The following is a 27,431-nucleotide window of genomic DNA, read 5'->3' as shown; positions in this document are numbered from 1 at the left end:
GAGTGTTGCATCTTCTATTCAACAAAACATTTTCAGACCACAACAAAATCACAATTATCATTGTATTCCCTTTGAAAATAGCAAGCTTCAAATTCTATATAACCCACCAATTGTAGACTGTCATATTCACAAGAAACTGATAGCTAACACCCTGAGATAAAACCTGCAGCAAGAAACCCCATCCAACACTCAAAAGCCACTCAAATTTCCACAACTGTTTCTTTCTTTGACAAAACATAAAACATGTCCTACTCCGTAACCATTATGCATACTCATTTAAACTGATCCAAGAATATCTTTATTGATACTTCTACAGCCATAAAAACACTCATCAAATCCAAGGTCTTAACATCCCTGAACTTTATGAGTTTTCGGACTGGAAGAAAATAGCTAAAACACCACTTGCAACTGACTTCTACAAACTGATTCAACAAAAGAATACCTTGAAAAACCATCACTGAATCTTGGTAAATCCAATGCAAAACCATTACAAAATCATTGTGGTCCAACAAGCTTCCAATCCTAATAGAAATGTAGAACTTTAGCAAACTTGGAACTTCAACACAAAGCATCACAAACACCTTGTGACTCCAGCAGAATCAAACATTAAGTCTCCCAAAACTTGAGTCTTGAAGTTAGTGATGAGTCTTTCCATCAATATTCTTATTTCAACTCTTTGAAATTTTGGAAGATGAAGATATCTGATTTTGGACTCCGTGTCTTAGTCTACCAAAAACAATGATCTCCAGCTAAAATCATTAAAAAAAAGCTGCAGATGAAATATTATTGTTCATTGTTGGAAGGTCTCCTTTAAACGAGGTATGCTATATCATGTAGACCATAGTTCAGGCTTTTACTAAAAATTGTCGCACACCTTTTCGGTTTAGTGAAAAAAAAACCATAAATCCTTTACGCACATGTGGTTTACATATCTCTATAATATTATTTTAAAATTCAGCTTCTTATGTGTCGCTCTCATGTTAACTCTTACGATGATTGATTATACTGGTACCCTTAATGAATTAAAAATATTGCATTTAAAATACTATTATTATTTTTATTTAGTTTCCTTTTTAAAATTTTCCAAAAACATTTACATACAATAAAATATTAAATTTTTTATATATTTTAAAAATGAATTGAAAAACAAAAATATATGTATATATAATATGATTTCATAAAAAATGGAAAAGTTCACAAAGTAGAAATATTAAATTTAAAAAAAAAATATTTTTGAATAACATAAATATACTTTTGAAGTGATAAAATACTTTCTTTATATCTATACTTTTTTAGATGAAAAATATAAATTTGTATGTGATTTCATTAAAAATAATTTACACAGATAATCTTAATATTAGAAAAAAAAATATTATTTATTTTAAAACATAATTTTAAAAAATACAAAAAGTTTCAAAGTAATAGAAATATTTTTATATATCTATCTATTTTCTTAGATGATTACATAAATTAATTAAGTAACATAAACTGATATATGTTTAATTGACTAAAAATAGTTTATAATTAGTATTACTGAAATGCTTTATTTATTTTTCATATATTTAGTTGACTATAATATCTTTCAATTACACCAAAAAAAATCGATAAATTATATTTTACTGATATAATATTATTTTCAAATACAATCACAATTTTGTTTACTGTTTATTTTTAAGAGATATTAAAAAATATTAAAATAAACATTGTTTGATCAAATAGTTACAAAATAGTTTAATGAGGTAGATATACTATATTTTATCATTATTACAGTTATTTGTTTTCTTAATATTAAATTTCCTTTTAGATTTTATGTTTTTATGTTTGTGGAACTTAATATAACCATAATCAAAATATCAAAGCAAATCTGAATCTTCATTTTTAAGATTATTTAAGTAAATTTCAGTTTCTATTCAATAAACAAAGGCATATAGTTATTTAGAATTTATAAAAAATATTTAAATTATTATAAATATTGATATGTGTTCATGAGCTTGCAAAAATGTATCAGCTATTTATGCATGTAACTTCTTATTGATCATCGCCTTATTTTCTAATATTTTTTTTAAAAAAACATCAACATATAATTTGATAAATATTATGAACTGCCATTTAAAAGATAAATAAAATTGATATGATTTGACTTAACTATAATAAAAAAAAATTATACTTCATTTTGAATTTGAAAGAATATATATAACTCAATATACTCACAGCATGAGTGACTCGACTAATCCAACTTATATCTAAAATTATAGATTTAACTACAATAAGAATATATAGTTTTATAAGAATGGTAATTTCTTCTATAAATATAAATCATAAGACAACTCAAAACATATTAAAAATTAAAATAAAATGTTAACCAACTGTTACAATTTATTTCTTTTGTAAGATTTATATATATGCATGAGACTTCACAATATTATCGATATATTAATTCATGTAATTTGAAATCAGACACTTTCGTTTATTTTTTATTTCATTCTAAGTACAATATATCTTAAGTTATACATAATTTTCATAAAATATATTTACATATCTAAGATAACAACCACCTAGATGTAAATAAGAAATTAATTAAAATTTTAATATATTTAGAATAAAAAATATTACTGTTGAATTCAAAGATACAATCCAATTTATCCAAATGAAAACTAAATCGACTGTAAAAACAACAAAACCGATTAGATATAACATATATAAAATCATATGTATAATTAAAGTAATATAATATTATTGATATAAATGATACATACAAATTATAAATTAATTTAAAATTAAAAATAAATAGCAATCAGTTATTATAGTATATTTACTTTAAAAATATTTATACCCGTGTATGAGCACGGAAAAATCACCTAGTATATATATATTTATCATATCTGTAGATAGTTGTTGCAATCGAGAAGGAAGCTCTCTCTTTGATATAAGATTTGTCCAAATGTGGATATTTACTCTGGACTAATAATATACATGTTAGTCTTTGAATCTCATATTCAATGTTCATCACTTCCTCTCATCCAAATATGGAGTAACTAAACAGGTAATGAGATTTCCACCCGAATTTTAAATGGTCTTATTTGCTATACCTTGGCTGGATACTTACCGTATTGGAAAGAGATTGGATAAGCCTGAAACCAATATCATGAGATCACGATAAGTTGGTTTATTTCCGGAAAAAAACTCACATTTTTACAGAGAAATGTGTTTGTTTTGAGCAGTTTGAAACATGGATGGCTCATGGATATGGATTGCATGCATGCAGATGTACATTAATGTGTGCTTAAGGCATTACACACCGGTGAAAGAGAGACATGGTATATGAATCGAAGGAGGCATATCAATTTGGTGAATTCAAGTACAACACACCTTAAAGAACAAAAGGGATTGGTCAAAACCAAAGAACGCCTTTATTCTTGACTTTGAATCTACTCTAAATTAAGTTTTTTTTTTTTGTTAAAAAATGTTATTCCCGATTTGATTCTCCTAACTGGTGGAGAAAGAGTTATGTAAAGATTTCAATAAGCAATTATATTTGACCCGATCCATCTTTTTAGGTGAGATAATAAGAAATGTTAATACCCTTTTTCTGCCTTAACATCTTCAGATCTATTAATATCATGCAGCTCCAAAATGACATTAATTTAATCATTAGAGTTTTTATTACAAAGAATCATTAAAACTGCAAACCAACGTAAAGGAAAGAGTAAAGTTTTTGAGACGAGGCCAAAATTTTTAATTTGGATAGTCATTGTTGGTTTGAGTTATTTAAATATTAAGTTTTGGTGATGATTTGCTTAAAAAGTTTGTTATCTAATTTGGTTTGGTCTGTTTTATTTATTTTTTATTTATAATCTGCTTTCATGAACTGGTGCAGAGAATAATATAATTTTAAGTATGGATTGATTTTGATTCAATCTGAGTTAATTGGTTTTGGAACACAATGATTCTACTCAAAACAAAGTTTAGATCAGTTTGTAAATTTTACTATTGCTTTATACAAACCTTAAAAATAAGAAAAAAAATTAAATCATAATTAAGTTTAATTAATTTTTAATCCATCTTTCTTATCATCCTATATATGATTTCCAGAAAAAAAAAATTGTGAGTTCTAATTATTTTTAATTCGTTAGTCACAAGATAACACAAACCATTTTTAATTTTCTACCAAATTGATAGTTTAAAATCGATTGCAATATGTATACACAATTTATATTCATATACAAATGCAAAATATATAAGAGAATCATTTGCAATATGTATACACAATTTATATTCATATATAAATGAAAAAAATATATAAGAACCCGGCCTTAGCCCGGAAAAATCCCTAGTATTTGGAAATGCCTCGTTGTCAGCTTTCCAGATCATCTTTTGAGATCGACAAACCGAGGTACGGTTAAGAGGTTATGGCTATTTTAGTTTTGGATATCAAATCTGAAAATCATAAACCTAGTCTTCTAATTCGGAAAGCATAAGTATAATTTAGGAAAAAAAATTATTTATAAAGTTTCCATTTTGAAATTTCCAATTTTACGAAAGTTTCTATTTCATGAGTTGTTCCAATTATGGAAGTTACCATTTTAGAAAATTTCCATTTTTGGAAACTTTTTTTACGAAACATGGAATCAAAACATTTAGGGGGTTATTGGAACTAGAATTTGGAAAGAATTTAGTGATTTTAAAAGTTGACAGATTTTTAAAAGTTTTGTAGATTTAACAAATATTCTCCACATATCTATCAAATATTTTGTATTGATTTCGGGAGATTGTTATTGAGTATCATGGATTTGCACAATATATTTTTTTGGAAAAAGTTTCTCTTTCTAAGGTAATATACAAAAATATTTCTTGAAATTTCCTAAAAAGAATCTCGATGATAAAAAATATTTCTCGTTCATTATATAAGACACAAATTTTCTCGTCCTGCTACATACATGTACTCTACTTCTTCTTACCATTAGTTTATAGGCTATTTGTATATTCAGTTGCATAAGATTGTTTTCTAGCCACCATTGTTGACCATATACGATAGATTATTATTCTCTATGTTGCTTCATGCTTATGCTTGACTTCTGCTTGATTTCTCTTTATAATTACATTCAGAAAGCATTGAAGGAAGAACCAGAACACTTCTGATCTTTATATCGTATGTATCCAAGCTCATTTCTCAAGCTGTGTGATCTTATTAGGGTGAAAACATGTGTGCGAGATACCCGCAATATATGCATTGAAGAGATGGTGCTACATTTCTCCTAACTATTTGTCAGAGTTTAAAATATTGTTACACAATAGATACGTTCAAGAGATCAGTATTTGCCACTAGTGAGAACTTTCATAAGGTTCTAAAATCACTGAATACTTTAGCGTCTGACCTGATTGCGAAGCCCGGAGTGACAAAATGTGCAAAGATAAGAGAGAGCACAAGGTTTTATCCTTACTTCAAGGTACATAGTTCTGATTTTGTCTACGTATTATAATAAAAAAAATTTCAGTAGGTTTTTTATTTGACATCTTAATTTTTTTATCCTTACAAGATTTCATCGGAAAAATAGATGGCACGCATATATTTTCAATGGTGCCAAAATGTGATGTGCCAAGCTATGGTAATCGTAAAAGATTTGTATCACAAAATGTTCTTGCAACTTGCAATTTTGATCTAGAATTTATGTATGTTATTCGTGGGTGGGAAGGCTCAGCTCATGATTCAAAAATTTAAGTGATGCTCTAACAAGAAGCACATGCAAACTAGAAGATCCAGAAGGTATGGGTGACAAATTAAATTCATATTATGAAAATATTATATGTATATACAACTGATCTTGCGATGTTTAAATTATGCAAGAAATTTTTATTTAGCAGATTGTGGGTTTGCCAACCGTCGAAATTTTTTAGCTCCATTTAGAAGTACTCGTTATCATCTACAAGAATTTATGGGCGAAGGTCGTGATCCCAGCAACCATAACGAGTTATTCAATTTGCGTCATGCGTCTTTAAGAAATGTGATCGAAAGAATATTTGGTATCTTTAAATCTCGGTTTCTAATTTTTAAATCTGTGCCTCCTTTCTCTTTTAAGACACAAGCGGAGTTAGTGTTGGCATGTGCTGGATTGAAGAAGAAGAAGAAGAAGAAGAAGAAGAAGAAGAAGAAGAAGAAGAAGAAGAAGAAGAAGAGTATGCTAATAATTGGAGAAACATGATAGCTTCCAATATGTGGACCGAAGCAGTAGGAAATGGAACTCAGCGGTGATGGTGAGACAGATTACTTATATTTATATTATGGGTTGGTGTGTTCACGTAGACAAATACATTTTATGGCATTAGTTTTTTGTGTACTTTGGTGTGTTCCCGTTCTTTGTGTTTGGTTTCTTCACCATTATTGAGTTTGGTTTGGTGTACTTCGATATCTTTGAAACAACATTCTAGTTATTGAATCAAACGCTTGTTATGATGTGAGTTTGGTTTCTTTACCATTATTGAGTTTGGTTTGGTGTGTTCACGTAAACAAATAGGCAGTACGTATGTTTTATTATTACAAATATTTCAAAAATCTTATGAGTATAGATGATATTTTCAAAGTTCATTCTTATTAGTAAAAACATAAAAAATTCACCTCCCAATAACAATAGAATTTAATAGAATAGTAAAATCAACAATAACTCAACTTTATTTATTGTGTTGCAGTTGACCACTTAATCTGTCAATTATTCCGACCAGTGGCTAAGGTGAGGGCTATTCCGTTTAAATCACATACTAGTTTAGTACTACTATTATGGAAAGTTTAGTTTCGAAACATGTTTTATCTCTATGAGTTGAGACTGACTGGAATCTTGTTTGTATTTATTTTACTTTTGTTTAAATCGGAGATAGGGAATTAGATGATTCAATTGTTTATTGATTTATTTTGACTTTAAAAGACAGTTATATATAAGTGTATGTATAGTATGGATTGGTTACCCGGATACAAGGAAGTACTTATGTATCGGCCGATTTGTGTGGAGATTATGGAGCATCATGGAAGCACTTTGTACGACGTATGAGCTGCGGGAGTACAGAGAAGCATTTATGTACTACGTTACAATTGCTTGTGTGGAAATTGCGGGGCATCCAATCAGGGGCGGTCCTGTGATAAATGGGGTCACAAGCAAAAAAAAATGGAGGCTCTTAAAAAAACAGAAAAACAGAGAAAAATTAGAAGAAATTCGAACGAAGATAGACAAAATTAATTTTTTTTCATGGGTCCCACTAAGATGATGATATTTTTGTTTGGAAAATTTTCCAACTTTCTTCGTTCGGCAACTCTTTTTGTACCATAAAGACTTATTAAAAAAAATTAAAGTGGGGCCCTAAAGACTTGGGGGCCCAAGGCTTATGCTTCAATTTGCTGTGTTCAGGGACGCTTATGCATATAATGAAGCACTTGTGTACGAGCTGCGGAAGTATAAAGTACAGGGAAACACTTTTGTACTGCACTTACTTTTGTTATACATAAATATATATATATATCCACACGAGGAGAATGTCAAGCGTAAAAATATCTATATACTATAAGAAATTTGCATTGGTATATATATATGAATATATATCTGTATCCCCTTTTGGTATACATGAATATATATCTGGTTTGAGAAATTTATTCCATTGCTTTTTAAATAGATTGTATTTGAAATTGAATTCTTTTTATTGTTGTTATCTCTATCGTTGTCTTTTAGGCATGTTTCTTTACTTTTACGTCACGCAAACAAGAAAGCACTTAGCGCGTGGGGTCTGACTTTTATAAAGTTGTAGGCATAATCCTCGTCTTTTTGGTATATTATTTCTTTTGTATCCAAATTAGGATCCTACAAAATCGTCATTGTTTCTGCGATAGACGGTGCATTCTAAATCGGTTTAAAGATTAAAAGAAACAAAAAAAAAACACCGTCAAGTCTCACTTTAAAAGAATCTTTCCAACTCAGACAGAACAACTGAAAACGAGTTAGCATCTAATTCGTTATTTTTTAAATGGTTTTCGAATTAAATTTTTCATTTTTATTAAGCATACAACAGCGAGCAAGAATCTTTCCGTCGTGACGGGCACCACATCCACTGCTACCAATTGCTCACCGGAGAAACGCATACCTCGAACCCAAAACAAAGCGAGCTGCTTCCACCGAAAGAGGAAACCCCAAATCTGTAAACAAATGGGTGAGAAGAATGGCATCGGAGCTGCCAAGATCGTAATCTAGAAAAAAAGGGAGAAAAGCATGAGTTAAGAATAGTTCTACGGTAACAGAACGAGATCGTCGGTTTAGAATATGCTTTTGGATAGGCCTAGGGTACACCCCGTAACCGACTCACCTCCTCCGCCACTGGAAGGTCAGCCTCACATCCTCCGCTCGCCGTCCACGAAGCAAACCATAAGGAAAGAAGAGCCCTTGGACAGTTCTGTTACAAAACAAACCCCTCCACCGCATCTATCTTACTAGTTATAATCACAGTCAACGTGTGGCAATCCATGTGAAATTTGTGGCAAAATGGCACAAATTTTCTACGAACACAGACGGGGCAAAGTATAGCCAAGATTTTGCGACAAAACTATTGTGGCAATTTGCAACGAAAGGAACCAATTTGTGTGAAATTTAGCTACTATTTTCTACGATTTAATCGTGGCCAAAACTATTTGTTTTTAAATTCTATGAACGGTTTATTGCCATAGTAATTTCATTTCTAGTCCAACAAAAAAAAGGATGCCACGAATATAAATCATATCAATTTTGGGGCTATTCCACCGAAAAATGTCCCACCAATCAACTCATGCCAGATGACAGTGATAAAAACAAAAAAAAAGCATGAAATTTTTATGTTGCAAAATTCGTGTCAACCTTCTTAAAGTGCCACCCCGTCCGTCAGACTAAGTTCAGGGAAACAAAGTAATATATTCAAAATTTTAGCACGAAAGCAATCGTGACAAAGTTCATTGTAAAGATCATGGCAAACAATGTTGCAAAAACGTTGCTACTTTTTTCTATAAAAGCAAACGAGCATTCACTCTTGTATTTTAAGATAAGAAGTTGTGTAAGAAACATTAACTTAAGAACAACAAATTTGAGAGTTCCTTTTTGATCAAAAATTTGAGAATTCAATGTTTATGGATCCACATATTAAACTGATCCACAATTCTGTCTTAAGAGAGTTTATGGAAGGTGTTGAAGTATTTATCGAATTTGCTTGTAATCAAAATTCTTTCAAAGAGGAGAAACCCATGTTATGTCTTTGTGCAAGATGTCAAAACCGAAAGCAACGTAATGCGAGAACAATATCTCGCAATCTTTACTGAATCAGCCTCAAAAGAAGAATATATATATGCGGAAGAAGAATCATATCAAAAGAATATAAATGCTAATATGGGAGGAGATATTGGGTGAACCCATATATTGGAGAATGTGATGGAAGCATCCAATGAATAGCAATATGAAAATAGAGTGTTTCAAGCTTTTGAAGCCGCCAATCAACCCCTATAGGATAGATGTGTTGAAAGTATTTCTCAATTATACTTGGCTTCACATTTAATGAAGGTCATGTTTCGATGAGATATCCCACACTTTAGAGATATCCTCTCACAGCTAAATAAATCTCATGTGTCACATTATGAGAAAAAGAAGTTCACAAAGGCGTTTGGTCTCCCTGTTGTCAAGATTGATATTTGGGAGGCGTTTGGTCTCCATGTTGTCAAGATTGATATTTAGGAGATAACTGGGTATTATTTTTGGAAGGAAGATCACGAGCTGTTGGTGTGTCAGTTTTGTGGGAAAGATAGATATCACCAAAAGCATGGGAAGAGAAAAAGCGTTGTAAACCAATAATATTTTATACGCCTACTACGGAAAGGTTAAATTGTTTGTACCAACTAGAGGCGACTGCATCACAAATGCGATGGCACACGAAACATGTGTCTCCTGAAGGAGAGATGCACCACCCTTCTGATAGAGCAGCATGGAAGTATTTTAAAGAGGTATCTTGTAATTTTTCTATTGAAAGTCAAAATAGTTATCTAGGGTAGAAACAAAAGATTTAATCCAGTTGGTATGAATGGTGAATTCCACTCGGTCTGGCCGGTAATCGTTACTCCTTATAACTTACTTCTCGGTATTTGTAAAAATAATATTTCTTTTTATCGGTATTAGTTTCAGGACTGAGACATCCAACGAAGAGCACTGATATCTATTTGTAGACATTTATTGAATAATTGCAGAAATAAGGTCAGTGGAGGGATATGTCAGATTAGGTCTGGTGAGCTGTGGGCTAGATGGTATGGTTGCTAAGCCAAGGCTAACTACATGAAAGTGCCTCTAAAGTTGGTATTGATCTGATGTGACTTGCAACATTGCAGAGGTAATGGTGGTGGTTCTAAAGAATGGTGAGTCTCTATATTTTCAAACCTCATCCACAAATTTGTCATATGTTTTGCTTGAGGACAAGCAAAAGGATAATTTTGGAGGAGTTGATAGGTCCCAATATTTACCTATTTTATGCCATAAATTAGGCCATGTTTAGAGTCTTTATTATGTACTTGGAGTTTGTTTTAGGTCATTTACAGGTTCAGGTGTGTTTTGAAGCACTTTGGAGATTATGGAGCAAAATAGAGTTTAAAGAAAAAAAGAATATGTAGCTGTGCAGAGAGGAGAGTCAAGATACGATGTGAACGTCAACCGATGTTGCCATGGGATCGACGGTAGTGCGAAGTGGAGAGACCGATGAGATTTTCAAGAATTGCATTTTTCTCATAAGTTTCCCTATTTGCAAAGAAGCTCATGGACGTGTTAAACCGATTTATTTTTATTATGCCGCCACTGTTTGAGACTACGCTTACTTTTGGAACAGAAGGATTAGAATTGGACAGAGAGATCTGAACTCCTTCAAAAAGAAGATTTTTAACTCCCTTTATCTCTTGTCTATTCTATTTCATGCAATTTATTCAGATATGTATGATGTTCTCTATGCATATGTCTGAGTAATCATTTGTTAGATTTTAGGGTTCCTCAAGGGGTATCAAATGAATTATTAATCTGATAGAACTTGTAGGGAAATAAATCAGTTCTTCATCTTGTTGATCTTAATGCTATGTTTAGGACAGATCATCTTTAACTTAGATTCTAGGATAATTGGGACATGAGAGAGCATGGTCATTTACTTGAACTGAAACTAGATGAACTAAATGACTAAGCACAGCGCGAGTTTGTTTAGGCGTTTGGTGAACATATCAGCCTGGGTTTAATGCTTGTTTGAATTATTTGTATTCGCAGCGAGAGTTGGGATCTTAGACCACCTCCATCGGTAGCATCTAGAGGAGGTCCTGATATATTAAAGAGAAAAAATTAAATGAAAAAATGAATTTATTAAGCTGAACCGCTCCTTAATTGAGTGATTATAGGAGTGGTAAAGAACTCCTACGTGGCATATTCGTATTGGTTGATTCTTTTTCTACAAAAGGAAAAAACGCGTGGCCTTTTCTCTCTATTGTTGTCTCGGTGGTGCTCTCTTCTAATCTTCGATGTCATCGAAGAATCAGAGATGCTTTTCTGATGAAATCTCCAAAGCTTGATGATGGCTCGGTCTCTCCGTCTCTCCTCTTCGTGATTTAACGCCGACGACGACAAAGAGGAGACAGCAGTGGAGTAACGCGCCGAATCCGATACCAACGATGTCCCAGCCCCAGAATCCGATACTGACGACGCCGTGGCTCCTCCTCTCGTCGATCCTCAAGTTCCTCTCGATCAGCGACTCCAAGCTCTGCAAGTCCTTAGTCAACTCGCTGTGACTCCTCACCATCTCCTCCATCGATTTTATCGGCACCGAGTCGCTGATCTTCCACCGGTGCCTTCGATATCCGTCTGTCTCTTCCAACATAGAGGTAGTGACTCTCGGAACCGATTGATTCAACTCGACAACTCCTCTGACAACTATGAGGTTTATGGTTGTCGAATCCGATGATTTTGGTGTTGTAATTAACCAAGTGTCTTTGGTTTTGATAACAGGACAGTTCGTAGCAGCTTTGGATGGTTTAGCCGTGTGGGAGACAGTAAAGGAGAAGACAGATAACATTGAAGACAAAGATCCTCCAAAGAGCAGCAAGATACAGGAAAGGAGAAGACATCTCACATTGAAGACTCTCTTCATCAAAGATGTCAAACCATCTCTTCAGGTTCAGAGGTAAGCTGTCCATCCTTTAATGCGTGTTAGACATGGTTTAGGTTAGAATTAAATGGACTTTAGGATCATGTAGTTGATGGCAATTGTTTAGGTAGATACATTGACTTTCTTGATTTTTTAGTTTTAAGTACATTGATGACCATTTACACTTAACACCTACTAAACTCTCATTAAGTTTGCTTTAAAAACGACCAAGTATCCCTTTCTCATTTCATATCTCTTCTCCTTTCAAATTGCATTTCATAAAACAGAACAAGCTCTCATTCCCCATTTTTAATTCATTCCCCTTCGCTATGGATCCATTTACGTCACCTTGTAGCTTTCAAAACCTTTTAAACAGTCAACAACCATACCCCTCTGTCTCTGATGCGTCTGCCTATGGTACTGGATGGCCTGAAGAGGAAAATGAAGAAGCAGACATCGTGAGTGACCGTAAAGAAAGGCGGAAATGGTCACCAACTGAGGACAAGGTGCTCATCAGTGCTTGGTTGAATACATCTAAAGACCCTATCGTAAGCAATGACCAGAAAGCAATGGCTTTTTGGAAAAGAATTGCTACATATTTTGGGGCAAGTCCACAGGTTGCTGGTTTGCAGAAGAGAGACTCAACTGGCTGTAAATCGAGGTGGGGGAAGCTTAATGAGGGCGTGTGCAAGTTTGTAGGGTGCTATGATGCAGCAACTAAACAAAAATCTAGTGGGCAAAGTGAGGATGATGTTTTAAAGCTGGCTCATCAGATATTCTTCAATGATTACAAGAGCAAGTTCACACTTGAGCATGCTTGGTTGGAGCTGAGGCATGATGAAAAATGGTGTGGAGATCTGGCGAGTAAAAATGGTGTGACATCTAAGAGAAGAAAGGTTGATAACCAAACAGGACAGTCATCAACGTCAGTTCCATGTAGCCTTGGAGAAGAGGACGCAAATGGTGTGGAGGTCCGGCCTGCGGGTGTCAAAGCTGCAAAGAGACTAAGTAAAGCGGCTGTGAGGAAGGCTAACACTGAAGAAGCAGAAGGGAAGGTGTGTGTGGACCTTGAGAACATGTGGGACATGAGGCAAAAGGACTTTGCATTGAGAGAGAAGGTTAACAATCAAAAATTGCTTCAGAGGCTACGTGGCAAGACTGAGCCATTAACTGAACCAGAGCAAGCTTTGAAAAACAAGCTGATCAATGATCTGTTGGTTTGAGGGCGTGTATGATGTTGTTTCTGATCGATCTTATATGGTATTGTGTCTGAGTTTGTATTGAGTTGTGTCTGAGTTTCTATGATGTTGTCTCTAAGTTTGTATGATATTGTTTCTGATATTGTCGAGTCTGTGATATGCATGTCGAGTCTGTATGATATTGTGTCTCATATTATGTCTGAGTTTGAGTTCTCGAGTCTGTATAATATTGGGTTTCTATCTTTTATGAGATTGAGTTTGAGTTCTCGTGACACAAACAACAAAAGAAATAAAGTGAGTGGCATGTGACGTTTGCTGTGTAACTGATCTATACATATGAATTTTGTAGGTTGATGGTTGAGAGAGATGCATGTGACACAAGCAAACAAGAAAAGGAAAAGAAACAGCAGGGAAGCATGTGACACAAACAAACAATTTTCAAATGTCGTAGCATGTGAATCCTAAAGTTCCATACGTTTCATATTCTTCCTTTATAATGTAGTAGCATGTTTAGAAAATTGTATTCTCCATATTGTGCCAAACGGTTTCTTTCTCTCTTTTTTTGCTGCATTGTAAAATTCAAATTGTGCCAAACGTTTTCTCTAGTTTCATATTCTCTCAAACTATTTCTCTTTTATCATCTCTCTCTTACCATTTCACTTTCAAATGTCTTCTTCTTCTTCTTCTTCACAAAATTTTGAAGATATTTCGGATGAAGCATTTGATCAACTTTGGGACGAATAATTCAAGCAACTTTACACTCACCATGAAAATCGTCAAGCAGCTGCAAAGTCCAAAAACAAAGAGCTTACATTGAAAGACAACGCGAACAAGGACACATGCAGTTGTGGAACGACTATTTTAGTGAAGATGCAACATATCCTTCTCACATGTTTCGACGCCGTTTTAGAATGAACAAGCCTTTGTTCATGCGAATTGTTGATCGACTCTCCGCTGAAATTCCATACTTTCAGCAAAGAAGAGATGCTACTGGAAGGTTCGGTCACTCTCCATTACAAAAGGCAACAACAGCAATTCGTATGATGGCATATGGTTGCCCAGCTGATGCAGTCGACGAATACCTCCGACTTGGTGAGACCACCGCGCTTTTATGCTTGGAACATTTTGTACAAGGAATCATAGATTTATTTGGAGAAGAATATCTAAGAAGACCCACACCAGAAGATCTTCAACGACTCCTTGATACTGGAGAGGAGCGCGGATTTCCCGGGATGATAGGAAGCATCGATTGTATGCATTGGGAGTGGAAGAATTGTCCGACCGCTTGGAAAGGTCAATATACACGTGGATCAGGAAAACCAACTATTGTTTTAGAGGCTGTAGCTTCAGAAGATCTTTGGATTTGGCATGCGTTTTTCGGACCACCAGGTATCTTAAACGATATCAATGTTCTTGATCGATCACCGATTTTGATGATATATTACAAGGTCGAGCTCCAAAAGTCAATTATACTGTTAACGGACATAACTACCGTTTGGCTTACTATCTCACAGATGGTATTTATCCAAATTGGGCTACTTTTGTCCAATCTATTCGAGAACCGCAAGGTCCAAAAGCATCCTTATTTGCTACAAAGCAAGAAGCTGTTCGTAAAGATGTCGAGCGTGCTTTTGGGGTCATGCAAGCTCGATTTGCCATTGTCAAAAATCCAGCTCTTTTGTGGGATAAAATAAAAATTGGAAAGATAATGAGAGCATGTATCATTCTTCATAATATGATCGTGGAAGATGAACGAGACAAGTACACTCTTACTGATGTATCAGTTTTCGAACAACCGGAATCAAGCCGAAGTTCACCTGTCGATTTAAACTTTTCAACACAGATGCCTACAAATCTCCATGATGTTATGGGCATGCTGACCATTCGGAATGAAGTCCGTGATAACCAAATACATCAACGACTGAAAGCTGATTTGGTTGAGAATATATGGCAAAAGTTTGGAACTCCTCAGGATTTCAACTAATCAGTTTTTTCTCGTTCACGATTTGTATTTGTATTATTAATATATTTTGTGTAATATATATTAAAACTTTTATGTATGCTTTTATTTTAAATCATTTTACTTATAAAAAAAAAAAAAAAAAAATTTAAGGAACCTCAATGTGGTTCTACCAATGGAGGATGAAAAATTAAATACACTAACATGAGTCCTTAAGCTATCAAATCACAAAATTAAATACTACTTTAATGTTAAGTACCCATTTGGACTCCTTACTGATGGAGGTGGTCTTAGAGTTTAAGCATTAGAAGATCAGTACAGTGAGAGCTGATTGATCACTACATGAGTCTGAATCCGAGAACGGTTTTATGAATTTTTCCTTGTCAATCTATGAGTTTACATTTCTACCTGCGATTTTCCCTAAGTTTAGCTTCCATCATCCTGATAACTACAATCAATTTAACTCTCATTCCTGTTTACTGTTTTAATCATTACTATCTAGCTTAACTGAGACAACTAAAATCTATTGTGAAATCATAGAGTCCTTGTGGATTCGATCCCAAGTCCTGCAATCGATCTCTTATTTGAGAGAGTTTCTTTATGGTAATTTGAGCATATCACAATATAAAATTCTAAATCAAGGATGGATTTGCCTACTTTGTGCAGAAGGAAAGAGTTACATATTAAAGCAAATGGATTGATGCCGGTCCTGATATTTCGGTTTTCTAAGGAAAGAAAAATAATAATTTTTGCAATGGCGGAAGAATGATATAAAAAAATTGGATAGGTATGCTTGAAACGTTAGTAGATGTATTGATGAGATGAATTTGAAGCTTTTAGTCATGAAAAGTCATGATTGGGATGTCATCATCCAATGATTTTTCTCATTTGCGTTTAGGAAACTACTTCCAAAAAATGTCCACATTACAATTTTAGTAATTAATCTTATAGTAGTTAATCTTAATTATTATTTTATATATGTTATTATCGACTAATTACTATTAATTTTTGTAGAAATAACACTCTTATTTCGGATATCTCTACAAAGATACCAAATAGCGAAGATGTTCTCATTCAAAATTAAAGAAACATTGCGGTAAAGTTTTGCCTAAAGGGGTTTGAGAAACATCTGAAGTTTCTCTTGTTGCGTTCAAAGATGATATACATAACCAAGTTTTTGCATGAAGTAAAATGTTATTCATTGAATCGTTCGTTTTAGAAGATGACGCGGACTAAGATTTGATGTCAGTTGTTCCGCCCAATGATAAATACGTTTCAGAAGATGAGTTAGAAGTATTGTACTGATTCTAATTCTCAATCTGATTCAAGTCCCAATTTAATTTTTCGTAAGTTCTTAAGTTTTAATAAATTAATGTAATAGAAATTAAAATATAAGATCTTGAGTTGTAATAAATTTTAATTATACATATGGTTTTAAGAAGATATACCATAATCAAAACATTAAATTCATCTAAACTCTAAACCACAAAGACATATTTTTCTCTCCATATATTTTTTATCTCTACAAAAAATTGTAATCTCCATAAATACATTTTTCTTAACCCTATCTAAACCCTATATAAACCATAAAGAATCCACAAACCCTAAATATACCCTATAAAAACCCTAAAGAAACCCAACCATAAAAATTGTTTTGCCTTCAACCCATTTACAAAATTTCAGTTTTGGCTCCAAAACCCATTCCCCAAAATTATTCACTTTTCCTCCTAAAACCTATCTCCCAGATTGGCCCAAAACCCATTTTCCCACAGACCCTAATTTCACTAAGTGTCAAACAATTATATTTTCTCTATAATCTCTCGTCTCTCTCATTACTTCTGAGTCTCCATACGAATCTCTTCTCGTCTCATCTCCCTCGTCGCTCTCCTTTCTTTAACAAATCTCATCTTGTCTATCTCTATGCATCTCGTTCTCTCTTCACGACACTCCTCTTTGTTCATTTCTTCCTCGTCAACCACTTAAACGTTTATGGCTCCTTCCACCGAAACCTTTGACCGTCGTTAACCTTGGACCCCAGGCTTGAATCTCCCTTGTGAGTAATGTTTTAGATTGGGTTTTGCATGTTTGGTTAGTGTTAGCGGATTTTTGTGTAGGATCTTTGTGAGTACTACGGAACCATAAATAAGCATGGCGTTTAGTATTGATTTGCAAGTAGTAAGATTGAAGGAGACGTTTTATTAGATCAAAGAGCTCGAACTACAATAGACTGGTGTATAAACCCTAGTTCTAGCCGACTAGCTCTAATCTCTAAGTCTCGAAGTGTAGATCTCTTGTTCTAGGGTTTGGGCTCCCCTTATATAGTCGTCTTGAGGTCGACCTGAGTCGTTTTGAGTAGGTTTAACTCTTCCATATTCAGAAATATGGAAGGTTCTCCATATAGGAAGTTTTCCATTTTCCGGAGGAAGGGGTGGTCCCTGAGACCGGTCCTGGAATGTTTCCTAGCGGGGACCTGGAGCGTTCCCTTGCGGGGACCCGGGGCGTCTTCTAGCGGGGACCCGGAGGCCGATGTCCTGCCTGGGGTATGGAGGAATTCAATACCTGAGTTACGATTTCGATTCACCTTTGATTGCATTTTTACTTCGGTTTTTGATTTATTTAAGATAAGGGTTTTGATTTATTTGGGGTTAGGGTTAGATTTAAACATTGATTTGGCGTTAGGGTTTGATTCGGTTTATGATATCGATTTTCATTTTATTAAGGGTTGTGGTGTTGCTTAATTTTGGGGTTCTAGTTTCAGTTCACTTTGGGCTTTCCATTTAATTTTGTTCGATGTAACTCTCCCAACTAATATAATCTTTCCTCTATAGTCTTTATGTATATATGCAATAGGGGAGACCCCAAATGAGAATCACGTCAATGCATGCTAAGGTGACTCGAGCTTCTACTCAATCATTACCTCCAGGAGCTCTCGGGTCTTACAGTGTAGTCTCGTCAGCTCCTCCTACCTATGTCAAGAGAACCGAAGATGCTTTGCTACATGCTCCCTCCAAACTTAACCAGCCACACCTCCATTCTGAGAAAGCTCAGTGGCGCATTATGGTAAGTGTCTTTATATATTTGATGTCTTATATATGTAATATATTTGATGTCTGATATATGTTTATAGTGTCTGATATGTTTGATATATGTATATGTTTGATGTTTGATATATGTCTAAGGTTGTAGTTTCTGACATATGTCTATATGTTTGATGTCTGACGTTGTAGTGTTTGATATATGTCTCTATATTTTCTATGTGTTAAGCTATTAGGGTCTAATATATGTCTCAATGTTTGTCTATCTGTATGATTCTTAATATGACAATGATTAAAAATGGATTATAGAAAGTGATTATATGTTTGATGCTTCATTGATCAATGTAGTGTCTATATGTCTGATGTTTGTCTGATGCTTGTAGAACTGTGGTTTAAGTGTTAACATTGTCTGATGTTTTTTTATGTTTGATGCTTAACATTATCTCCTTGTAGAGTCTGATGTATCGTTCGATGTTTGATGCTTAATCTTTCTGAATCTGATATGTGTTTCATATTTGATGCTTAACATTGTCTTTTCAGGTTCGGTATTGATCCTAAGTCCACATCTTTATCTGAGCAACGTGTTATAGATACTACTGGGGACCGTACGCCATCTGGAAATTCATTCCATAGAAAAGAAGGATAAATGGTGGCAAACTTTCACTGTAAGTGTTTTTTTCCCTATCATTTTCCTATTCCTAAGTACTTAATTTTCCTAAGTACAATTAACTACTATTATTTCTCTTCTTTTGTAGCGACACTACTACTGGGAGGACAAGTTCCATGATGAAATATACGCCAAATGGAAGCTACAGACACATGTCACAATATGTGGTAAAATTAGCCATAAAAAAACGAAGAAACCTAACATTAGTGATGAAGATGGGGCCACTACTTGCAAATTGGGTGGCAGATGAGGCAAAATCGAAGAGTCAATCAGCAGCTGGATCCCGCACTTCTGCTCTGCCAGAGAAGAAGATGCACAAGCACGATGAAGGACCACAGACCCTTACAAATATTGAGTATTGTATTGTAATCTTTCTATATGTTTTTCACTTTTATGTTACCAACTGAATGTCTAATTTCCTTTTCTTTCCTTTCTTGTAGATGGTTGATGAGTTTTTGGAGTAATCAACTGCATATACTGATCTTGTGAGGAAGACTTACACACGTAAACATGGTTCCTTCATCGACGAACGTGCAGAGGCCCTGGTTGAGGAGGTTGAGCAAGCCGTTGAAGAGCTGACACATGGTAGATATCCACTTGCCAACCGCCAGACTGGATCAACGGCTGCAACACCACATTCAGGGCGCCTGGTACTCAACCAAGAATACCTCAACAATCTCTTCTCACTTGCTTATCAGATTGGTAGATTGCTAAGTATTGAATTTGTGAACATGTGATAGGATAAGATTTCGTTTCTGATTAGGATAAAATTTGGTTTCTGATTGTGAACTTGTTAACTCTTTGAACTTATGCAGGATATGATCGAGTAGATGCTTCAAAGATGTAGGGTTATAGCTTGTTCACATCATTGAGCATTGTAGTTTTATTTAGTGTTTCACTTGACTGACTTCACACTGCTTATGCTCGTTTGATTCTTTGCTTTTTCAGCGTGGGCATACACACAAGGGTAACATTCATGGTCATGGAAGTGTTCAGTTCAAGAACTCCAGTACCTCTGAGTCTGTCTCTATCACGTTGAAGCTTTGACATGAAGATCTACATTAGTGGCTTGGAGACGAACACTGGTGCACTCAAGGCTGATCTCAATACCTTGAAGTCTGACTTCGAGGTTGAGATGGTTGCAACTAGAGCAACTCGCAACATAATTCCGCAAGCTCTCCAGCCTCAAACTTCAGTTCCCACTGTCTCAACTACACTATCAAGTCAGCCTCCGCCTCAACCTCAATATTAATATCAATTTTATTCTCCTGCTAAAGCTCAAGCGCAACATGAATATCTCATCACCACTACCAATCCAATTTAGAACTGTGGTGTAGTGAAGAACTTGGTTTGTAGGTTCAGATGTTGTTGTTGCTTGACAAAAAACAATTCCATGTAATTTATTTTCTTATCTGAACCTGTTTTTTGGAATATAAAATTTTCAAAAAAAAAAATTCAACTCAGTTTTTTCTGCTATTAATTTTTTATAAACTTTTTGAATATATTGCCACAAAATATTCGTATGACATGGCTTACCTTACTAACAACTAACAACATTCATGGGATTATTTCATGATACGGCTTACCTTACTTACTAACCTTACTTACACGGGATTACAGGAAAGCTAACACCTAGGATGTTCCGAGTGAAAGTAGAAGTTTAACTAGAACTGTCGAAAGATTACTAAAAAAACCATCATATGTCTCTTACATATATCGATTTAAACAAGATCTGAAAGATCGAGAGAAGGAAGATAGAGGAAAGCTATGACAAATTGACACCAAAACTATTGTGGCAATTTTGTGGAAAATACCACGAAAAGTATTGTATCATATTAATAGGCTACGAAAGATAATTTGACAATTTTGTAGGAAAATGTAAGAAAAATATTATTGACAATTTCATAGAAAATTGCTACGAAAAAATTGTGGCTATTTCTTGGCAAATTACTGTGAAAATATTTGTGGCTATTCTGTAGCAACTTGCCTTACAAATTTCGTGGCCAAACGTCACAATTTTTTCCATGAATTCATCGTCGTAGTGGCTTTTTACTACGATTTTTCCATTGTTTTGTTTTGCTACAATCGTATAGCCATTTGTGGTGGCATTTCGTGTTTAATTCGTCATATAGTCACGAATTTTGGCTTATAGCCACCAAAACGTGGCTATAACACTTTTTACTAGTGTCTTTCTCACCGACAAGCTTCCTCCACCGCACGGCTTGGATGGAGATACCTCCACTGATGTGGATATATAAGCAAAAAACGCAGCAAAAACCTGAGGATACAAGTTTAGATCTGGTCCTCACACATACAACCCGTGAAGCCATACACCGCAGAGAGCCGCACGATCACGGCTACTCCACCATCGCCGCTAGATCTGACACCAAAGACCGAAAAACCTTAAGAATCTCCGTAGGAAACTGAGATCAAAAGAACGAAAAAAATGGAAAGGCAAGGCTCTATCACGTCATCGGCGGAGAACCCTCGCAGGAGAGGTAAGGAGAAGAAAAATATCGGTGTCCGCAAGATTAGAGAGAAACGAGAGATGAGAGAGAAGTTAAGAAAAAATTTGTCATCTGATGTGTTAAGCTTTTTTGGTTAAATTTTTATTGATATTATTAAGCTTTTTGATAAAGGTTTTTCGAAAGTGATAGTTATCCATACCTATAGATTTTTTTTGCTTCACTGTTGTCCGTTGGTCTATAAAAGGTGGGTAATTTGATTCTCCGCCCTGAAGTGGGACGGGTTTATGACCCATAAGTTAGGCTTTGTGATGTGGAGCTGACACTAACCAAGAATTAAACATATCTCTAGCATTAACTACAAATAATTATAAAGTACAAAAATAATACCACTAAAGACAGAGATTTTAGCATTTGTTTGCATTTTGTAGTCGTCATGTTAGATTTTCAGTGTAAATAATAGTTTGTTTTGCAGTTAAGCTTTTACAGCGAACTTTATGAACACCTTAACTTACAATAAAAGTTACAACTAATCGAAAATTCAGAATTTCTCATCATCTTCTTTCGACTCCCTCTGCTGCTCTCAGTACTATATCATTTTGTTATACTATGAAGCTAAATCTCAATAAATAACCTAAAAGGTGCGTTTTATCAGTGCGTAGAAAAGTGCTAACTTGCATATGAAAACATCACTTTAAAGTTTTTTTTTTGTAACTTAATATATATCCAAGTTCCAATTCTATCTAGTACATATGTCATTGTGTTGGTCCTTTATTTATTAAATGTTTGTGTTTTATGTTCAATGGGTCGTTTAAAAAATTGTAGGCCATGGTTTGCCTATAGATGTTTCGTTTAGCCACTGAAACAGAAAATTAAAGTGCAAACTATGTCACGGGGCAGTCTATTAAAGTGGTAATAGATCAGAGAGAACATAGATTTGAATTATTATTTTTATAATAATCACTTTTTCATATTGCTATTAGACAAAGATTGGGATATATGGTGGAGGATGCTGCACTTTGGACTACTCTTTGACTAGATTATACACTTTTAGACCACGAATTATACATCCACACGTTGCAAGCCCCATAACCTCTCTCTTTCTCTCTTCCTTTCTGTCAACTTTAGCTCTTTAAATATTTCTCTCATTCTTTGCTTCTTCGTTACATTAAACATTTTCTCACTCTCTCAAACCACACAAAGAGACACACAGAGAGTAAACTAACTTAAAGCTATGAACAAGCAAGGTTTCAAGAGACTTCAGTTTAGGAGATGGGGAAAGCGAATCGGAAGCTCAACGACAGCTTCAGCGACGCTACGAAACTCAAAGGAAAGAAGAACGATTGTGGCGTTTGCGTTCTCATGTTGTGGAAAACCACCTCGCGTTCTCCTGAAGCAGTTTGTTTGGAGGTTGAAATCACGTTTAAGGTGGTCGCGGAAGAGTGGTAGTAATAATATCCAGTGTAGCTATGATCTCCGGAGCTATCATCTGAATTTCGATGACTGTTGGTCTCGTCGACGGTGATTTTAAGCAAACAAATTGTTATTATTATCTTTTGAGCCTTTTTTATTTTCATATACGTATATACTTAAAGTCTCAATCTTATATAAAAAGGCATTTCAAGAATATTCGTGTACGTTCTTTTTCATATGGTTAATTTTGTTTCTTACGAAAAGCTTTGTATATATTTGTTGAACAAAATGCTTATCAAATATATAAACAAAATCGTATATCTTAAAAAAAATATCAAAGCTTCTGAGACTAAATATCAACCAACCCGATATGTCAACCTCCATTATCACCAAGACGCTTTGATACAATCAGATCACTGCATAAACCGAGGATGCAATTAGATACTCTCTGTGATTATGCTGTGTTGTTCCTTTACGAGATGTTTTTGTTCTATGTTAAAATGGTCATTTAAAAACCTTGATTTGCCTTTATAGATGATTTTGTTTATCTACTAAAACCAGTGTTTTTAAACCCGTACCGAACCGGCGGTTGGACCGGGTTGAACCATGAACCGAAAATAAACCGGGTTGGGTTAAGGCTAAAACCCAACTAAAATCGAACCAGTTAAAAATCCCTATTGAACCGTCAAAAATCCGGAAACCGGCGACCCAATGAACCGGCCAAACTCCGGTTTGTATATAAGCTAAAATTTTGTTAATGAAACAATTCATTTTTCTTCCTTTTTCGTCTCTCGTCTTTTTCTTTTGTCTTCTCTACAACTCATAAATTACAAGATTCACAAAGTTTAATATTCACGTCAAGATATTGTTTTTGTCTACTTCTCACTTTAAACAAAAAAATATTTCATGATCACTTGTTTTGAAGACCTTAAATCATTGAAACATTTTTATTTCTGAAATTTGTATGTCAAAATATAACTTTTACCTAATGTGTATATACTTTTTTTTAAAAGGTGATGAAGATGTAGAGTGATAAGATCTGCGAATAAAGTTTAAATGTATTTTTCATATTGATTTTAGATTTTAATTGTTATTTTTAAGTTTTTCTACACATTATGGCTATTTAAAAAATTTATTTGATATGATTTATTTTTTGAAAAAATATGCATATTATTTATAAAATATCATTAAATTTAGTTTAATCTAAGTAAATCCGATCAAACTCGGTTCAGACCCGGTCGAACCACAATGATTCATGACCCAAAAAAATTTTGGTTTGCTAGCCGGTCCAGTTTTAAAAACACCCACTAAAACATAAAACTAAAGTGCAAAAACATGTCACGGTGGTAGTCTATTAAAGTGGTAATAGATTATACAGAATTGAATACTTTTTATAATACTAATTTTTTAACAACAAAATTGTCGGCAATTAACTTCTTCATATTAGTACAAAAAAATGGATTAGGGTGGAGGATGATGCAGTTTGGACTATTCTTAGAGTATATACGTGCCCCAACAAAACACAAGTGTGAAGATCCATGCCTATACTTACACTCTACCTAATTATACCTTCACTAATAAATTTTCTAATTTACAAAGTCATCGATTAGGCAAAAAAAAACTACAAATTCGTCGATACTCCTACATTCACACACATGGTGGTATTTGAACCGTTAAAAGTCCCGATATGGATATTGGATTATAAAGTAGATTAAAATGACGCTTTGCTTTTTAAGAAATAAATCATATAAAAATGTTCAAACCTAGCTTGTTTGTTCATGTGCAATTTAAATTTTTACAAGTTTTTATGTTTAGGTACGGTGTGTAAAGATAGGCATGAATCTTCATACTTGTGTTTAGTTGGGGAAAGGATTGGCCGTTCGCCAGTTTATATATATATATTATAAACACGTTATAAACCGCATAATCTATCAACTTTAGCTCTTTAATTATTTCTATCATTTTTTTACTTCGTTACATTTACATTTTCTCACTCTCACAAATCGCACAGAGAGAGACGCAGAGAGTAAACTAAGTTAAAAGCTATGAACAAACTGTGAAGATGAAGCAATAAGAAACAAGATGGTTGGTTAAGGTCTCAAGACAATGGAGATACCACTACAAGAGACAAGCATGCATGGTTGGTTAAGGTCTCAAGACAATGGAGATGCCACTACAAGGGACAAGCATGCATGGTGGGTTAAGGTCTCAAGACAAAGGAGATGCCACTACAAGGGACAAGCATGTATGGTGGGTTAAAGTCTCAAGACAATGGATTATTAGTTTATCATATCTCATCTACCATTTGCCATACTTGTAACCCCTATATATATGGGATGTTCCCATAAGCAAATTAATCAAGCAAATAAGATTCTCCTTATTTACTCTATCTCTCTCTACTTTCTAGATTAAACATCTCTCTCTCTTGTTCTTCACTATGTTCTTCAATTTCTAACATGGTATCAGAGCATCCAAGCTCTTGAACACCAAACTGCTTCCGCAAATTTACTCTATTCACCTTACTCTTTCACTTGTTTGGTTTACTTTCTTCATTTCTAGAGAACATATCTTGGCTTACCTTGTTCTCTCTCTTGCCTAGCCTCAGAAATTCAAATTTCTCCTTGGCAAATTTTTTATTTTTTACCCGCTGGACAATAGCAAGCAAAGATGGAGCAGCACAAGCTAGTTAGGATTCCAGTCATCCTGAAAGGTCCTAACTACATTACCTGGTCGAGATTGACCAGGACAGCTCTTGGAGGAAGAGGTCTATGGGAGCACATCACCACAAGTGAGGCCCCAAGACAAATCACCCAAGGAGAAGATGGCAAGGAGGTTGTAGTGGTAGATGAAGGCAAATGGGGTCAGGAGGATCTCATGGTGCTGTCTATCTTGCAAGGCTCACTTGATACTCCTATCATGGAGTCTTACTCACATTGTGAGACTGCAAAGAAGCTATGGGATACCTTACACAAGGTATATGGCAACACTTCAAACCTCACCAGAATTTTTGAGGTTAAGAGGGCAATCAACAACTTACAGCAAGAGGAGATGGACTTCACCAAGCACCTTGGGAAGTACAGCCAGCTGTGGTCTGAACTTGAGATGCTGAGACCAAGTACCACTGATCCTAGTACACTAGAAGAGAGGCGTGAGCAAGACAAGGTCTTTGGATTGCTTCTCACACTCAACCCAAGCTTCAATGATGTACTTAAACACATATTGAGAGCTAAAGAGCTTCCAAGCTATGATGATGTGTGTGCTCAACTTCGGAAGGAGCTAGGCTCAGATGGTCTCTTTGGTGGAAAAGGGGAACTGTCTATGGCAAACAAAGCTGAGAAGATGGAGAGTGCTTCAGTCAACAAAGCACACTTCAAACCAAGAAGAGGAGGAGACAAGTCTGTGACTTGTGAGCACTGCAAGAATCTAGGCCACTCCAAAACCAATTGTTGGATCCTCCATCCTCACCTCAGACCTGCTTCAACCAACAGATACAACCAGGCCAAAGCACATGAAGCAAGAGCTCATGAAACCACAGTACCAGGCTCCATGCGCATAGGAGAAGATGGAAGAGCTATGATCTCAACCACCCACACTGGTGGATCCACATCCCATGCCATGTCCCAGCCATCCCCTGATGATGCCTTCATCCGCAAGTCAGACATTGAAGCCCTTATCAAAGCTATCAATGCAAACTCTGGTAACATCAGTGTCAATGCTTTAAATTCTATTCACAGTGCTTCACATACTACTAGACCTTTGATCATCGATTCGGGAGCTTCTCATCATATGATTAGGGATGCTAGACTGATTAGTGATGTTAAACCTGCTCTAGGGAGTGTAGTGATTGCTAATGGTGATAGAATTCCAATTGAAGGAGTAGGAAACTTGAAACTGTTTGATAAGGAGTCTCAAGCTTTTTATATGCCTACTTTCACATCCAACTTATTATCTGTTAAGAGAGCAACCAATGATCTAAATTGCAATGTTATTTTCAGTCCTAATGATGTGTGCTTTCAGGATATTAAGACCAGGAAGATGCTGGGAAAGGGTGTGAGCAAGGGAGAGCTTTACTTGCTTGAAAACACCAAGCTTTCAAATTTATCTTGTGCTTTCAATTCTGCTTCTGTGTTAGCTAGTGATGTTTTATGGCATGCTAGATTAGGTCATCCTCATTATCGTGCCTTAGGACTGATGTTACCTAATCTATCTTTAAAGAGTGGAAGTTGTGAGGCTTGTATTCTTGGTAAACATCAGAGATCTGTTTTCCCTAATTCTAAGACTATTTATGAAAATTGCTTTGATCTTGTGCACTCTGATGTTTGGACAGCACCTTGTATGTCTAGGGAGAACCATAAATATTTTGTTACATTCATAGATGAAAAATCAAAATATACATGGCTCACCTTGATTCAAACTAAAGATAGAGTTTTAGAAGCTTTTATTAACTTCCAAAACTATGTATCTAACCATTTCAATTCCAAGATCAAAATTTTTAGGTCTGATAATGGCGGAGAATATACAAGCACTGCTTTCAAA

At 34.8% G+C, this 27,431-nt stretch overlaps 3 protein-coding genes across 5 annotated transcripts; all 3 read left to right on the top strand.

Annotated features, from left to right (window-relative positions):
• Nucleotides 1–11,150: 11,150 nt before the first annotated feature.
• On the top strand, nucleotides 11,151–13,620 carry LOC106383579 (glutathione S-transferase T3-like). Of its 3 annotated transcripts, none has more exons than XM_022696590.2 (3): nucleotides 11,151–12,192; nucleotides 12,512–12,704; nucleotides 12,774–13,620. In XM_022696590.2, exons 1-3 carry the CDS (start codon nucleotides 11,945–11,947, stop codon nucleotides 13,377–13,379), a joined length of 1,047 nt encoding a protein of 348 aa, XP_022552311.2. In that variant the 5' UTR covers nucleotides 11,151–11,944; the 3' UTR covers nucleotides 13,380–13,620. The 3 variants fall into 3 exon arrangements, with proteins under 3 accessions (XP_022552311.2, XP_022552314.2, XP_048603561.1); XM_022696593.2 differs by having other exon boundaries at nucleotides 11,166–12,192; nucleotides 12,512–12,662; XM_048747604.1 differs by having other exon boundaries at nucleotides 11,175–12,192; nucleotides 12,512–13,620.
• A 251-nt stretch (nucleotides 13,621–13,871) lies between these two features.
• LOC111203417 lies at nucleotides 13,872–15,448 on the top strand. The gene is made up of 2 exons (XM_048747605.1): nucleotides 13,872–14,744; nucleotides 14,870–15,448. The coding sequence occupies exons 1-2, from the start codon at nucleotides 14,195–14,197 to the stop codon at nucleotides 15,337–15,339; spliced, it is 1,020 nt and encodes a 339-aa protein (XP_048603562.1). The 5' UTR covers nucleotides 13,872–14,194; the 3' UTR covers nucleotides 15,340–15,448.
• A 7,101-nt stretch (nucleotides 15,449–22,549) lies between these two features.
• On the top strand, nucleotides 22,550–23,152 carry LOC106385736. Its single transcript, XM_013825640.3, has one exon. The coding sequence runs from the start codon at nucleotides 22,717–22,719 to the stop codon at nucleotides 23,005–23,007; it is 291 nt and encodes a 96-aa protein (XP_013681094.1). The 5' UTR covers nucleotides 22,550–22,716; the 3' UTR covers nucleotides 23,008–23,152.
• The last annotated feature ends 4,279 nt before the right edge of the window (nucleotides 23,153–27,431 follow it).

Source organism: Brassica napus, chromosome C2 (assembly GCF_020379485.1).
Source record: "Brassica napus cultivar Da-Ae chromosome C2, Da-Ae, whole genome shotgun sequence".
NCBI lineage: Eukaryota > Viridiplantae > Streptophyta > Magnoliopsida > Brassicales > Brassicaceae > Brassica > Brassica napus.
Note: the sequence above shows the minus strand (reverse complement) of the source record. Positions and strands in the feature narration are given on the sequence as shown.

What these genes read in the sequence shown, in the direction of transcription:
- LOC106383579 (XM_048747604.1), top strand. Translation starts at nt 11,945, where the DNA reads ATGAGGTTTATGGTTGTCGAATCCGATGATTTTGGTGTTGTAATTAAC. An exon ending in CCATCTCTTCAGGTTCAGAG is followed by an intron (nt 12,193 to 12,511) that starts GTAAGCTGTCCA and finishes GTCACCTTGTAG; the next exon opens with CTTTCAAAACCTTTTAAACA.
- LOC111203417 (XM_048747605.1), top strand. Translation starts at nt 14,195, where the DNA reads ATGCAGTTGTGGAACGACTATTTTAGTGAAGATGCAACATATCCTTCT. An exon ending in TGCGTTTTTCGGACCACCAG is followed by an intron (nt 14,745 to 14,869) that starts GTATCTTAAACG and finishes ACTATCTCACAG; the next exon opens with ATGGTATTTATCCAAATTGG.
- LOC106385736 (XM_013825640.3), top strand. Translation starts at nt 22,717, where the DNA reads ATGAACAAGCAAGGTTTCAAGAGACTTCAGTTTAGGAGATGGGGAAAG.